General features: G+C 44.0%; 1 protein-coding gene across 2 annotated transcripts in view; it reads right to left on the bottom strand.

The window, feature by feature from the left end:
- Positions 1-14,685, bottom strand: part of ATG2B (autophagy related 2B) — a 66,329-nt gene that overhangs the window by 41,371 nt on the left and 10,273 nt on the right. For both annotated transcript variants that reach the window (XM_075844089.1, XM_075844088.1), the window contains exons 6-20: positions 14,008-14,187; positions 12,964-13,060; positions 12,238-12,420; positions 12,000-12,154; positions 11,301-11,403; positions 9,724-9,985; positions 8,249-8,399; positions 7,460-7,552; positions 6,725-6,913; positions 5,231-5,504; positions 5,025-5,136; positions 3,249-3,435; positions 2,481-2,623; positions 1,014-1,171; positions 628-800 (exon numbers count right to left, since the gene is read on the bottom strand). In XM_075844089.1, coding sequence (XP_075700204.1) covers positions 628-800; positions 1,014-1,171; positions 2,481-2,623; positions 3,249-3,435; positions 5,025-5,136; positions 5,231-5,504; positions 6,725-6,913; positions 7,460-7,552; positions 8,249-8,399; positions 9,724-9,985; positions 11,301-11,403; positions 12,000-12,154; positions 12,238-12,420; positions 12,964-13,060; positions 14,008-14,187 — 2,460 coding nt within the window. The remainder of the gene's footprint in view (positions 1-627; positions 801-1,013; positions 1,172-2,480; positions 2,624-3,248; positions 3,436-5,024; positions 5,137-5,230; positions 5,505-6,724; positions 6,914-7,459; positions 7,553-8,248; positions 8,400-9,723; positions 9,986-11,300; positions 11,404-11,999; positions 12,155-12,237; positions 12,421-12,963; positions 13,061-14,007; positions 14,188-14,685) is intronic.

Here is a 14,685-nt window from a genome sequence, read left to right as displayed (position 1 = left end):
TTTAGTTACCCTTTAATATAGTGAAACAGGAGTAATACATAAAGTACATGGTTTTTCCTATTGCATAATATGAATACACTTTATAAGGCCGACCTGACTATACATTTGCATCAACCTAAATACAGGTTTGGATCCTCCTGGGCTAATATGATAGAGAATGAAATCAAGCGCCGCTGCTCAATATCCGTTCACTAGCAAAATCCCTTCTGCTGCAAGTAGATCATAAAGTAGGGCGATCAATCAGACCGTTTTAGGAGTTTGTTATTCCAGTCCCATAGGAATAATAAAAATGCCATAAATGGAGAACAGAAGGACGTCCCATAAAGGAGAACCCCTACTTGTTTATCAGCTCAACCGATTAGAGTCGATCGCTAGAGGTCCAGCTCCAACCATAGCTATATAGCGCCCCCCGGGGGAATCAGCTGGTACATATGGTCGCATGTCTGCCGCAGCTCTCTGCTCTGGGTCCTAAGTGAGTCGGACATGACTTCCATTTACATGAGATGGGGTTGTCATTAAAAGGTATTGCATCTAATGAAATTCGCCAATATCTTAGCCCCGGAACCTTCATACCGGACTATGATATCTGTAGGGACGAGCAGCGTGATTAGGAGACGGCCATATTACCTTGACATCTGTAAATAAAGAGACCAGACCATGGTTAACGTTCACCAGGACGGACAGGAAGCTCTGGGACTGTTTGCTCGGACATTCCAGTTTTTTCTTTCTTCGGCTGTGATAGTTGGAGTCCAGGATGTAATCATATTGTAAGGTTTCTTCCTCGGAACCGCTGTCGTCATCTGCAAAGAAACATCAATTGTCTGCGATGGCAAGAATAACAAAAAGACAGGAGGGCGAAGCCTCACGTTAAAGCTTTTTTGCCACGGTTTTTCTGAAACACTCAGTAAATCCGCAATAGAACCGTTACGCGTGGTCTTACCGTCACCATGCAGAGAAAAATAGGAATAGCGGTAAATATCAAATGCAATCCACGGGCAGAGTTAGGCGCTTACCATAATGAAGTGTAGACTTAAACGCTCCGCTGGAGTCTTTGCTGAAGGTGTTGATGAGCTGGCTCGCCACCGAGAGGCCGATTCCATAGGATAAGTTCTCAAAGGTCTCGACTGGAGAGGGGGCGGTGGGCTCCCAAAGTAGCAAATCATTGCTAATCCTGAAACAAGAGACACATTCAGCCTATAATAAAACCTCAAGACTAAATATGCCGCCATCACTTTTAAAGGGGTTTTCCAGGTTCTGATAACTGATGACCTATCCGCCGGATCGGTCATCAGTACATGATCTGTGGGGGTCCGACACCCAGACCCCGCACAGATCAGCCGCTGCGATGCCTCCGTGCACCGGACGTACATGCCGGAAACAGTTAGCTTCGATGACGGAATAGCGTCCGAGCCGCACTATTCAAGTGAATAGGAGCAGAGCTGCAGTTCGGCCGCTATACTATGTACGGAGCCAACTGCTTCCGGGCTCCGTCCATAGCAATATGTGCCACAACATCCGGTGCCCCCAGGCCACCGGTGCGAGTTCCAAGTGTCGGACCCGCACCGATGACATACTGATGACATATCCAGTGGATAGGTCATCAGTTGTCAGAAGCTGGACAACCCCTTTAATTGTTTCTCTCTGCTCAGTCTTCGTGGTGAATATTCACATTATACTGCAGTTTTGTGCTGGAAACAAGTGCTGGATTATCAGACTTTCTGGATTATTGGATGAAGGATAAAATTATTTTTACTGTACTAATGCAATTCTCATATCACACGTCCCAATATAATAAGAACTCTACAAATGGTTATAGGCAACTCATCAAACACGTATAAACAGAGGCATCTATAAGATGTCAGGAGAGGGTTAAAGGAGTTGTCAAGGTTGGGGGCTGTTTTTTATACTGATGACCGATCCACAGGATAGGTCATCGGTATATGATCGGTGGGGGTCCGACACTCAGACCCTGCACAGATCAGTTGTTTCGGCTGCTCTCTGGGCACAGGAAGCTATGCAGGGGTCGGCGCTGGAAGCAGACGGCTCCGTACACTGTATAGCGGCCGTGCTGGGTTACTGCAGCTCTGCTCAGTCACTTGAATAGGAGCAGAGCTTCAGCACCGCAGCTATACAGCGTATGGAGCCTTCTGCTTCCGGCACCGACCCCTGCATAGCTTCCAGTGCCGGAAGAACAGATGATCGGCGCGGGGTCTGGGTGTCAGACCCCCACCGATCATATATTGATGACCTATACTGTGCATAGCTCATCAGTATAAAAAATAGCCCCCAACAACCTACTGGATCACTATATAGCCCCCAAACGATAAACTTAGCTCAGGAGCTTTATAATGGTCTCACTTGGTGCCCGGTATGTTGGCCGCTTTAAAAGTTCCTCGTAGTCCCAGTTGCACCAGTCTTCATTTCAGAGATTCACCTGTGACTAAAAAACAGGCAGTGACAAAGCCTCACACCTGACCTACCTGTTGTAGAGTTTCTCATAGAAGACTTTATTGGGCAGCATCAAGTACACGCTGGGCAGAGTCAGCTCTAATACATAATGGGAATTACTGGTGGCTTTTTCTTGGAATTCAGTCATTTCTATGGCATCTCCGGGCATCACCATCTACAATAAAAAGATTGACCAATCAAATGCCACACCACTGACAGAAGAAACCCCCACAATGCACCAGAACAGACGTTAGAGGGGGTTTCCCGCGTAACTTCTGAACACATGCCATAAAATTCTGATAGGAGGTACCCCCTCCTCTTTCTGAACCTTTATAGACTGGAATGGTAGAGAGCTGCGCGCGCGGCCGCCTCTCCAGTCTGTGGCTTTATTTGGGCGCTGCAGGCGGATTCTCCTAGCGTAATAGGGGTCTCGAGACCCCGTTTTCCTGATAAATGGGAGACCCAGAGGTAGAATCGCCTACTAAACAGCCATATATGTTATATCCTGAAGAGTGGGTAAACTCCTTTTAAAAGAGATTTTTTTCACCGTAGACTTAAAACATTAATTACATATGCCATAAATATCGGCTTGGTGGGGGCTTCGAATGTCATGAACCCCACCTATCCTGAGAAGATGTACAATCCTTGTGTAGAATTGGCAGCGTATGTGTAGTCACTATCCATAAAAGGCAGTGGGGATCGGTTTGAGGATGGTGGGGGTCCCTGCGGTCGGATTCCACTCAATAAGACTACTGGCATATCAAGTCAATATGGTCCCCCCACAGATCTCCCTCACGCACCTCTTCATTTTCAAACATGACCCTTCGAGAGGAGAACGGGGAAGGCTCTGGACGTCTGAAGTCGCACACATCTTTAAGCGAGTGGGAAGCTCCTTCTTCATCCTCTTGAAATCTTCCCTCATCCTCCTCCGCAGAAACTCGCTCGAGGATTGAGTGCACCGCGATGGGATTGATTCTCAATACAATCCTAAAGACATACACATATTGTATATTAGATGTTTTTCAAGATCTCTGTTTGCTGCAAGTGAATTGGAATGCTCTTGATTATATTCAGAGCTGAAAAACTGTGCACATCTAATACTTTTCACAGCTGAGTGTTTGCTATAGCGAGTCTAAACAAGGCTTTGTATCAGCCTGGATTCCATTATTTTATAATCGGATTGTACATATTAATTGGAAAATGGCTTAAATTCGTGAGGACACACCAGCGGAAATTCCTGATGCAGAGTAAAAATTTCTTGTGCTCCGGGCAAGTAGCTCTAGCTCAGTATTGACAGTGTTCAAAGATGAATATATAGTTTAAACACATTATTTACAGTTTATATATAGATGTAAAAGTTGAGTCAGTTTGTAAATATATGACATTACTTATCCTGTACTGATCCTGAGTTACATCCTGTATTATACTCCAGAGCTGCACTCACTATTCTGCTGGTGGAGTCACTGTGTACATACATTACATTACTTATCCTGTACTGATCCTGAGTTACATCCTGTATTATACTCCAGAGCTGCACTCACTATTCTGCTGGTGGAGTCACTGTGTACATACATTACATTACTTATCCTGTACTGATCCTGTGTTATATCCTGTATTATACTCCAGAGCTGCACTCACTATTCTGCTGGTGGAGTCACTGTGTACATACATTACATTACTTATCCTGTACTGATCCTGAGTTACATCCTGTATTATACTCCAGAGCTGCACTCACTATTCTGCTGGTGGAGTCACTGTGTACATACATTACTTATCCGGCACTGATCCTGAGTTATATCCTGTATTATACTCCAGAGCTGCACTCACTATTCTGCTGCTGGAGTCACTGTGTACATACATTACATATCCTGTACTGATCCTGAGTTACATCCTGTATTATACTCCAGAGCTGCACTCACTATTCTGCTGCTGGAGTCACTGTGTACATACATTACATTACTTATCCTGTACTGATCCTGAGTTACATCCTGTATTATACTCCAGAGCTGCACTCACTATTCTGCTGCTGGAGTCACTGTGTACATACATTACATTACTTATCCTGTACTGATCCTGAGTTACACCCTGTATTATACTCCAGAGCTGCACTCACTATTCTGCTGGTGGAGTCACTGTGTACATACATTACTTATCCTGCACTGATCCTGAGTTATATCCTGTATTATACTCCAGAGCTGCACTCACTATTCTACTGCTGGAGTCACTGTGTACATACATTACTTATCCTGTACTGATCCTGAGTTACATCCTGTATTACACTCCAGAGCTGCACTCACTATTCTGCTGCTGGAGTCACTGTGTACATACATTACATTACTTATCCTGTACTGATCCTGAGTTACAACCTGTATTATACTCCAGAGCTGAACTCACTATTCTGCTGGTGGAGTGTAAGACAGTAAACAACGGCAGACATACCCTTTAAAAAAGTCAGCAAAGTAAATTTACAAGTATAAGCATTTCCAGGCTTATTTTGTGGACTTTTCTAGACCAGGATAATGTAAAACATATAAAACACAATTGTCTTATTATAACACAGGCAATGAGAATGGAACCTGGGCCAGTCGAAATTGTCGGATGTGGTCATGTCTCCATCTACTTCATTGTTCTTCTTCACTACCCTGAGGAACTGGATCTGCGGGCCGTCACGCTCCTCCTGGAAGGCCCCTGGATCAGACACAGAGTAGAGAAGGGATAGACTCGGTCATTAATACAGGCTGAGCTGGTGCTGCTCACTGGATTCTCTACTGCCTGTGCCTACCCGTTAACTCCTTGAACGTGAACTCCAGCTTTAGTTGTTCCGGGGAACACCCGCCGAGGATCTCAGTCTTAAACTCCGCATCTGAAAAGTTTAAATGCAAGACTTCTTTTTGGAGGGATTTCTTGAACCAAGGACCGCGCTCCTGGTCAGACCTGAGGTCAGGAATCGGGAAGCGCACAGCGAGATGAAGCGACGGAGCAGAAACCAGCACCGATGTTCTTGTATTTGCCGGAGCTCGAGAGTCGTCCAGAAGAACCTCAGGAAAATCTTTGTGCTGGCAAAATACAACGAGGCAGGTTTACATTGAACGTCTCCGTTTATTGGAGTATTAACCGCTTCAGGACCGGGCTATTTTGCGCCTTCAGGACCAGACACCGTTTAGCCCTTTTTAGCACGTGTTAGTTAAATGGCTATAACTTTTTTATTTGTTGGGCTAGCGACGTGATTTTTGCGACGTTTTTTCCGTAGACAATGCAGGTTTCTTTTTGTATCGTTTTTATACACATCCTTTTTGCTATTTTAGAATTTTTAGGCTTAAAGTTTGAAAATAATCGTAAAAAAATAAGCTTTTTTACATTTCAGCTATTTTTTTGGGTAATAACATAGCTTTATCCTAAAATAGACCTTTTATTTGTGATCGTCATTGTCTACCGTAAATTTTAATATATTACATGTCTATATTAGGGTAATTGGGTCAGTGCTAGCGTTACGACAATGATTGGCAGGGGGGGGGGGGGGGGGGGGAGTTTGTTTGGGGTGGGTATTTTATGTGTATTTATTATTCATTTTTTTTGCACTTTACTTTATTATTTTTTTATTACTGTGGTCTATCCCTCAAAGGTCAAAAAAGACCTTTGGGGAACTTGATATATTTTTTTTCCTTTCTTTTACACCATCTTTTTCCACTGTAACTGGAGCTGCCCCCGACATTCAGCTGCCCGATCGCTCGGGCAGCAAGCTAAAACCCGCGCCGTAATTAGTCTATGGCGCGGGTTTTAAGGACCCTGACCGCAAAAACACAGCCAGTGGTCGGGAACCAGTTAATTGGAAAACTGACGGACATTAAAGGGACATTGCGGCTGACACTGAATATGGGCCCTTGGCGGGCACTATGGGGGCATGCACTGGGGGACACATTGTAGCTTCCACTGTAATATACATCGCTGATGTTACAGACTCTTAAATTAAAGAATCAACTCATGTTCTTCAATCACTGATTGATATCAAGCTCCCATTTCCTCATTTGCAAGAGGTTCTGCAGCAGCCGAGGCATGTTGCATGACCCGCGATGCTTTTATATGCTCTCAGAACGCTAACTTTCTTATACATTTACAGTAGGGGGTTAATTATCACAAATATATTTACCTATCTGGTTATACATTTGCATGGCATAGCTGGCTGGTAATGGGCATGCTCGGAGCCCCCCACAATATCCACCCGGTGCAGTAAACGGTGGAGCTCATAAACTTAGACCAGTTACCATCATATACTCACCAGACTAATGTGTTTGTTGTAAGATGTGAAGAGATGTGACGTCATCATTTCCACGGTTCCCAACTTCTGCACCTGCAGCAATGAATTTAATCTGTCTACGATGGTGATATCGAGCTCACAGGAGGCTGTAGACAGCTGGACGTGCAGCTCCGACCGCTGCGGGAGAGAACTCAGCCGCCCAGAACTGCCCTGTGGAAAAGAGATTAGTGATTACTACATGGGACGAGATTGTGCGATCCATTCTGGATAACTGTACCTGAGGAGGGACATGTCCTGATCATGTCCAGCTAACACAGCTGCATGGCTCGTTGCAAAAGAGTTCTCTGATACACCGTACAGAGCCTTGCACCTGTGCCAGTTTGACATGATCAAGACAGGTCTTTAGCTTTTGGATGCAAACAAGATGTTCCCATTCATTGACAAGAAGCTGGGTATATATAACAAAAGGATATTTGAATATGAGTTTTCTAAACCAGACAATCCTTTAAGGGCCAGTTCACATAGAGTTTTTTGGTGCTGATTTTGAAGCGGAAACTCCGTCTGAATCACCGCCAAAAAAAAAAAAAAAACGTTGGAAAAAAGCATCAACTAACGCTGGCAAGTCAAACTCTGCCTCAAAGTTCATGAAGGAATCTAGAGGTATATTTTTCTGCCTGCATAAAATAGTGTGTGAACTAGGCCTAAAGGAATAATCTAAAATACAGCAAAACTTCTTTCAGTGAGCATCACATTCACCTGTGCGCCTCGGTTTTCCGAATGCTTGTAGTGCAATTGAACGCACGGTGACGACCGGCAGTCAGGATCTCTATCCATGGCAAATTTCAGCAGCTGGAAGAAAAATGATACGTGTTTAAACACAATATAAAATTATAAAAAAGTGGTGGCCACCTTCACAACCACATTTTTTTTTTATTGACCCAAGGCATCTAAAATAAAAAAACGAAGCAAATTTGCAATAGGTCTGAACTAAAAATGTCTAATACTGATTTGAGTATACAGCTTCTATGCACACCGATCAGTCTTCTTGGAAACAGACAACAAGGAAACCCTGTGCAGTCTGATTTTGCAGTCATATTGCCTTCCATCAACCCTCTACTTTTTGCAAACATACATTCTGTACGTTAGCAAGGAGCATGGGACAGATGGAAGAGAATATTGACTGCAGGTTCAGACTACACAGTGCTTGTTTGTTGTCTGTTACCATGGAGACACATAGGCTTGCTTAGGAGCTGTAGAAACCAAACAATAGGTCATTTCTAATTAAGACCTATTGCAAAGTTGCTTCATTTGTCATTTTGGATCCATTAGGACACTACAAAAAAAAATTGTGGTTGCAAAGGTGGTCATAGACTTTAAATATTGCCCATTTTGTTAATGGCAGATACTCTGTAAAAAGGTGCATGATCTGAGATTCTGTTCTGCATGATGCTATATAGGTGTATAATATAAGTAGTGTTACTTACCACAAGATATTACACATCACACAAATGTATAACTAATCACACTGTTACAAGAAGTATTTACCTCTGTGTACTGAGGGGGAACAGGCTTTGAGTCACTGGGGAAAAGACACTCCAGGAGCTCCGTCTGGCCAATGCATACATCCGTGCTGTAACACCGAGAACCAGACCGCTGCCGCTGCTCATGGGAGATTTTTATTTGTGTCCCTATGAACCTATAAAGAAAAAGCCAAATTTGCTCTACGTTAAAATATTGTATCTCTGGCTGTCAACATCTATATAGGTATAAACTTAAAGGATATGTCCACCTTTGAACACTAAGTCATAGTAAAAATATGTACGTAAAAAGATACAGCTGGTATTATACTCCAGAGCTGCACTCACTATTCTGCTGGTGTAATCACGGTGTACATACATTACTTATCCTGTACTGATCCGGAATTACATCCTGTATTATACTCCAGAGCTGCACTCACTATTCTGCTGGTGTAATCACGGTGTACATACATTACTTATCCTGTACTGATCCGGAGTTACATCCTGTATTATACTCCAGAGCTGCACTCACTATCCTGCTGGTGGAGTCAGTGTGTACATACATTACTTATCCTGCACTGATCCGGAGTTACATCCTGTATTATACTCCAGAGCTACACTCACTATTCTGCTGGTGCAATCACTGTGTACATACATTACATCACTTATCCTGTACCGATTCTGAGCTACATCCTGTATTATACTCCAGAGCTGCACTCACTATTCTGCTGGAGGAGTCACTGTGTATATACATTACATTACTTATCCTGTACTGATCCTGAGTTACATCCTGTATTATACTCCAGAGCTGCACTCACTATTCTGCTGGTGGAGTCAGTGTGTACATACATCGCTTATCCTGTACTGATCCTGAGTTACATCTTGTATTATACTCCAGAGCTGCACTCACTATTCTGCTGGTGGAGTCACTGTGTACATACATTACATTACTTATCCTGCACTGATCCTGAGTTATATCCTGTATTATACTCCAGAGCTGCACTCACTATTCTGCTGGTGTAGTCGCTGTGTACATACATTACATTACTTATCCTGTACTGATCCTGAGTTATATCCTGTATTATACTCCAGAGCTGCACTCACTATTCTGCTGGTGGAGTCACTGTGTAACATACATTTATTATCCTGTATTGATCCTGAGTTACATCCTGTATTATACTCTAGAGCTGCAGTCATAGTTCTGCTGATTGGAAACAGTCAACAAGACACAACCCTAACAGCTTATTTGAGCTCCTATAATACAGGGGACATTTTGTTTTTCCTATATCAGATGCCTGTACAGTGCCTGGTGTAAAATCTAGACTCTCTAGAATGTAATTATGAGAGCAACCTCTGTGCAGACACCAGGAAATTCTGGCAGATATCAGCTCTGAAGCCTGCAGAATTGTGAATGCTGCTCTGGAATATAATAGAAGCTACTCAAATATTTATTTCTCACGTTCTTTACATCAACAAAGCAAATGTCATGCGTTTAATTTATACCTTAGGTGATCGTGCGTGCACGCTTCTGCAAAAACGTTCCGTAAAAAGGCAAAGTCGTTTTGTGCAAAAATCTGTGGATCCAGGGTCTCAATACGGCTGAAGAAGCTAAGCGAAAGGGGTGTCAGAGGATTAGGGCTGGATGTGCTCTCCGTTGGTGGCAGGGGGTCGATGTGAAGCACTGAGAAAGACAATGAGCCCACAGCAAGTCTGAACACGAGCTCAGGCCGAGAGTCATCCAACGACACAGATCGGGTCGGCAGTGCTGTAATACAGAGAGCAACACACGTGTCCAGTTATAATTATATGGGCAGCCAAGAAAAACATGTCCAAGTCCAAACAATCCCTGAGGTTCAAGAAACTGACCCTATAAATTTAAAGGGACTTTGCTTTGCTACAAATTAGCGGCAAGGTCTAGAAATCGAAAAAACACAATTTAAAGGGTTATTCCAACGATGATGGTATATTGCTAGGATGGGACATCACTTTCTGAACGGTGAGGGTCCACCCATTGAAAAAAGAACAACTTCACTGTGCTCGTAGAATCTCAAGTACCGTAACTTTGTGAAGCCTTTTCCATCAAAGCTCAGCCCTTTGTGCTGCTGCGGACCTGCCCTTGGTCACGAACAGGAAGTTATTATTTTCTGTCATGTTACAGATACAGTGGAGCTGCAGCCCGGTCACCGGTCACTGTATCTACAAGCCTGATAGCTCCCCTCTCACCTGTTACTAGACTCCTGTAATCACAACTCTCCCACAAGAAAGAGAATGCCTACTTGAATCAGTGCTGAAGCTGCTGTGATCACAGGACATTATGAACTGGTAAGGACTTTATTGACTAGTATGTAAGCTGCACAAGACATGCGACCAGTGTGCAGCTCCTTGTTTGGGTAAGATATTAAAACTATTTTAGCTGTATCTCAATCTGGGAGCAGGGAGAAAGTAAAGGGCTGTAGTAACTCAAGTCTTCTCCTACTCTGCCCCATATAGAAATGGTGTGTGCAGCCTGCAAGTAAAGCTAATAAACAACATGGAGTACTCGTTCTTTAATTCTACATTAGAAACTTGAATTTATACATGGAGGTTCAGATTCTAAGAGAAGTGGATCACAGGTGGTGGGTTTTAAAGGGGGTTTTCCCATGAGGGACATTTATGACATATCCACAGGATATGCCATAAATGTCAGATAGATGCGGGTCCCACCTCTGGGACCTGCACCTATTTCTAGATCTGGGTCCCCTAAACCCCGTTCTAGCTTTTTGTGCTCACGCGGACTCTCGGCCACTTACTGACTACATAGCTGGGACATGGTCGGGACTTATGGAAACCGAGTAACTCACTGAGCTACGCTGTTTCCGTAACTCCCGACCATACAACCAAGAAGTGGCCGGGAGGCAGCGCGAGTACAAAAAGCTAGAACGGGGTTTAGGGGACCCTGTTCCAGAGGTGGTACCCGCATCTATCTGACATATCCTGTGGATATGTCATAAATGTCTCTGATGGGAAAACCCCTTTAAAAAATCTTTAGGATTAATATAATTTTACCGCAATTCTAGAGACCAACTCAATGTGTAACTTACAGGTTCTTCTATGGGAATTTTGGTGCACATTCGGTTTGAACGAAGCTCCTTGTACAACAGGCTCATCCAATCTGCCATGTTCCTGGTAGTGACTCCATGCTGCCTGCAGATAAACAGAGTACAAATATTCTAATAAGCACAATCTGCCATATAATAGGAAATCAGACCTTAAAGCGGTCGTCAAACGTTGGTCATTTGGTATTGTCATTTTTTCTATTTTGTTGTCTGAGCAGTGAGACCCCCACCGATTGCTAAAACGAGTAGCACTCGAGCGCTGTTGTGCTGCTTCTTTTCTGTCCGGCTTTCCTCAGAAAGCCGAGCGAGCGGTGTATGGACTTTCTATTGAACCCGTACACCGCTCCGAGGAAAGCCGACCAGAAACCAAGCGGACCGGCGCTCACTCGAGCGCTTCTGCGCCTTAGTTTTAGATATCGGTGGGGGTCTCAGTGCTCGAACTCCCACTGATCAAAACTTCTTTAAAAGTTTAGTTACACTTTGACAGGTGTGGAATCAACGGATTGTTTATGCACGAGCCATGATCCTCTGCTTAGGTTGGATTTATTTTTGCTGCCAGCCATATAGATCAGCTACTTTTACCCGTCCTTTGAGATGTCTCCATAAATGCAATCAAGCGAAGTATACACCGTGACCACATAAATAGACATAAAACTGGTAAATTACCGAGCAGGTTGTACCTACCACAGTGCCCCCTAGTGGTGATCCGACAGGAGAATTGTTATAAGTGCTAGTCAGTGACAGGTCTAAATCCACTGTTGGTGGATCTCCAAGAGGGGGGAGGGAGGAAAGACTGTGAGACATGTCCATATCTGCCATTGAGAAGAAAACTTCTTCATCTGAAAAGGGGAGAATTTTTTTTTTTTACTATATACAAACAATAAATCCGGCATCCATCCAGTAGGGGCACCGCACTCTTTACCGTGGCTAGAAGGGGTCTTTGCTGTGTCCGTCTCATAAAAGCTGTGATCTGCAGATGCCCCCCCAGACAAGTCTTCCTTCCTCAGATATCGTTTCAACTCCATCTGAAGACGCATCTCATCTTCTTGTTGCATCGGGCGACTCTTCCGGTCTTTTCTAGACATGCCCAATCGCCCGGAGCTTTCTATAAAAAAATAAAAATTATACTGGATTGGCATTCCGGAGCTTGCACCTAGACTATCTTGACCATCACAGTGCTGCTTTGGTGAAACCACAAAGTAATACTGCTGCAAAACAGCATGATAATAAATGCAGCTATGCTAAAAAGTTCTAGGAATATTCCTACAAGTGCGTCTATGGAAAATCACAACCGGTAACTTGTAGTTTTCAATGGCGTGCTTTTAACCTATTGAAGGGAAGAAGAAAAAATAATAATAGCATCTCTCGTTTTGGTGGACACAACCTGTCCATGTATTACGCGGCTGTCATGTAATACCACATTTGCCCTGCAGTGGCCGCTATATCAACAGCCAGCAGCAGCTTTCTAAAGCCGCAATCGAAGTGAACAAACCGTCCCACATCATATAACATTATACATTTCTGTACAGATTGACATTAAAACTTTAATTATAAGGCATTTCTGGATAAGCCATTAACCCACGATAACGTGGCGGAGGCGGATTACAGCACGTAAAAACAAAGTACACAGATGAAAAAGTTTCCTTACCCGGCCCGGCGATGGCGGACAACATATCCAGCAGGAGGTGAACTTGTCGAGGAGAAAGGAAGACATGAAAGGAATCCACACGTCCATCCACGTCCAGCTGGAGAAAAGCGGAAATCTGCATCAGTTACCAGCAATGACCAATGCACCTTATATCCGAGACCAAATCCACGTCATCCATAGGTGAACATGGCCGACATCATGAACACAAGACGTGGAGCAGTATCAGCGGTGAGTCGCATGGTAACGTGACCGCATTCACAATCATCACCTACGGAGTCACATTGCGACATTGCCTTCTTCATGTCGTGTGACCAAATGTCGCCACGTAGCCCTAGCCTTAAAGCGTACCTGCGCTTATCAGAGACGCTGACGCTCCTGTCCGAGCTTAAAAACTGAAGGCAGGAAGCCAAGGCAGCCAGCAACTGCACAAATCTCTCTGGTAGTTTGTTACAATGTATCAGTCATTGTCTGGACCAGGCGTCAACCACCGTTGGCCCTCCAGTTGTTGAGAAACTACAATTCCCAACATGCCCTGGCAGCTTTTGGCTGGAATCAAACATTTGTCTGTCAAGGCATGCTGGGAGTTGTAGTTTGACAACAGCTGGAATGCTGATGGTTGATGACCCCTGGTCTAGACTCAAAACAATTGTAATGTAAACAAGGGTGTTTTCATTCACTCACTGCAAACAGAGATCTTGAAAACTGGGAAAAAATGAAATGCAAGATATATTAGAAAATCGCATCAAACACGTAGTAGTCTGCAGGTGTGTAACCCAAGTAACTGAACCGTAGGAACAAAAGCACAAAAGAGTCAACATGGCAAATGCAAGTAATAACAGAGAAAATTCAAAAAAAAAAAACAACAAAAACCCCATACAGACCCCTGTGGGCCACATTTTTGAAAACTAGAGTAAAGAAAGATGGAGAAGGGGTCTGCGTAGCAAACGATTAGATTTGGAATTGGTTGCTTTGGGCATCTCCTCCATATTTCTTTGCCCCCATTTCATAAACGAGGTCGGCTGCCTGGTTCGTGCGGGTACTGACCTTTGCCCCCGGAAGGACGTCATTCTGTTTCAGGATAAGCCCCAGCTCTATTTTACCGACCAACGTGGCGATCTGCACCGGGTCGGAGGGGGTGACTTCGGTTACGCTCCTTGTGAACTGCGGATGGGGTTCAAACACTGGTTTGGGGTTCCAGCTCGGTGACAGTTTTGGCTCCGTTTCCTAAAGTAAAGCAATAAATGGTCACTGGCTATGAATGCGGTCTGGTTGGATGGGATCTGCCCCTTATTTATTACCAGTTATTATTAAATCCCCTCTCCCACAACCCTTTTTCCAACTTCGGCCTGATGGACACGACCGTGGTGATTTTGCGGTCCACGAAACCACGGATCCGATGTCTGTACTTGATGTCCATAAAAACCTCCCGTATTGCATCCTTGTGTCATCAGTACTCACGGATCCGCATTAAAAAAAATGGAAGGCTCAATTTGATGTCACCAATTTGACTTGCGCCCCCCACACGGATCCGTCAACATCACGGTGGTCTGCGTGCTGCCATATAAATGAATGTGAAATTGTGGATAGAACACAGACAAAAGACCGCGGTCATGTGCATTAGGTCTTATTTTGCTGTATAAATCGCTCACATCGGTCCCTGTCCCTATTGGGCGTCTGAAGTAATTTCTCTATCAAGTCTTCGAAGAGTTTAAGGAAATGCTC

Source organism: Rhinoderma darwinii, chromosome 12 (genome assembly GCF_050947455.1).
Source record: "Rhinoderma darwinii isolate aRhiDar2 chromosome 12, aRhiDar2.hap1, whole genome shotgun sequence".
In the NCBI taxonomy this organism is placed as follows: Eukaryota; Metazoa; Chordata; class Amphibia; order Anura; family Rhinodermatidae; genus Rhinoderma; species Rhinoderma darwinii.
Note: the sequence above shows the minus strand (reverse complement) of the source record. Positions and strands in the feature narration are given on the sequence as shown.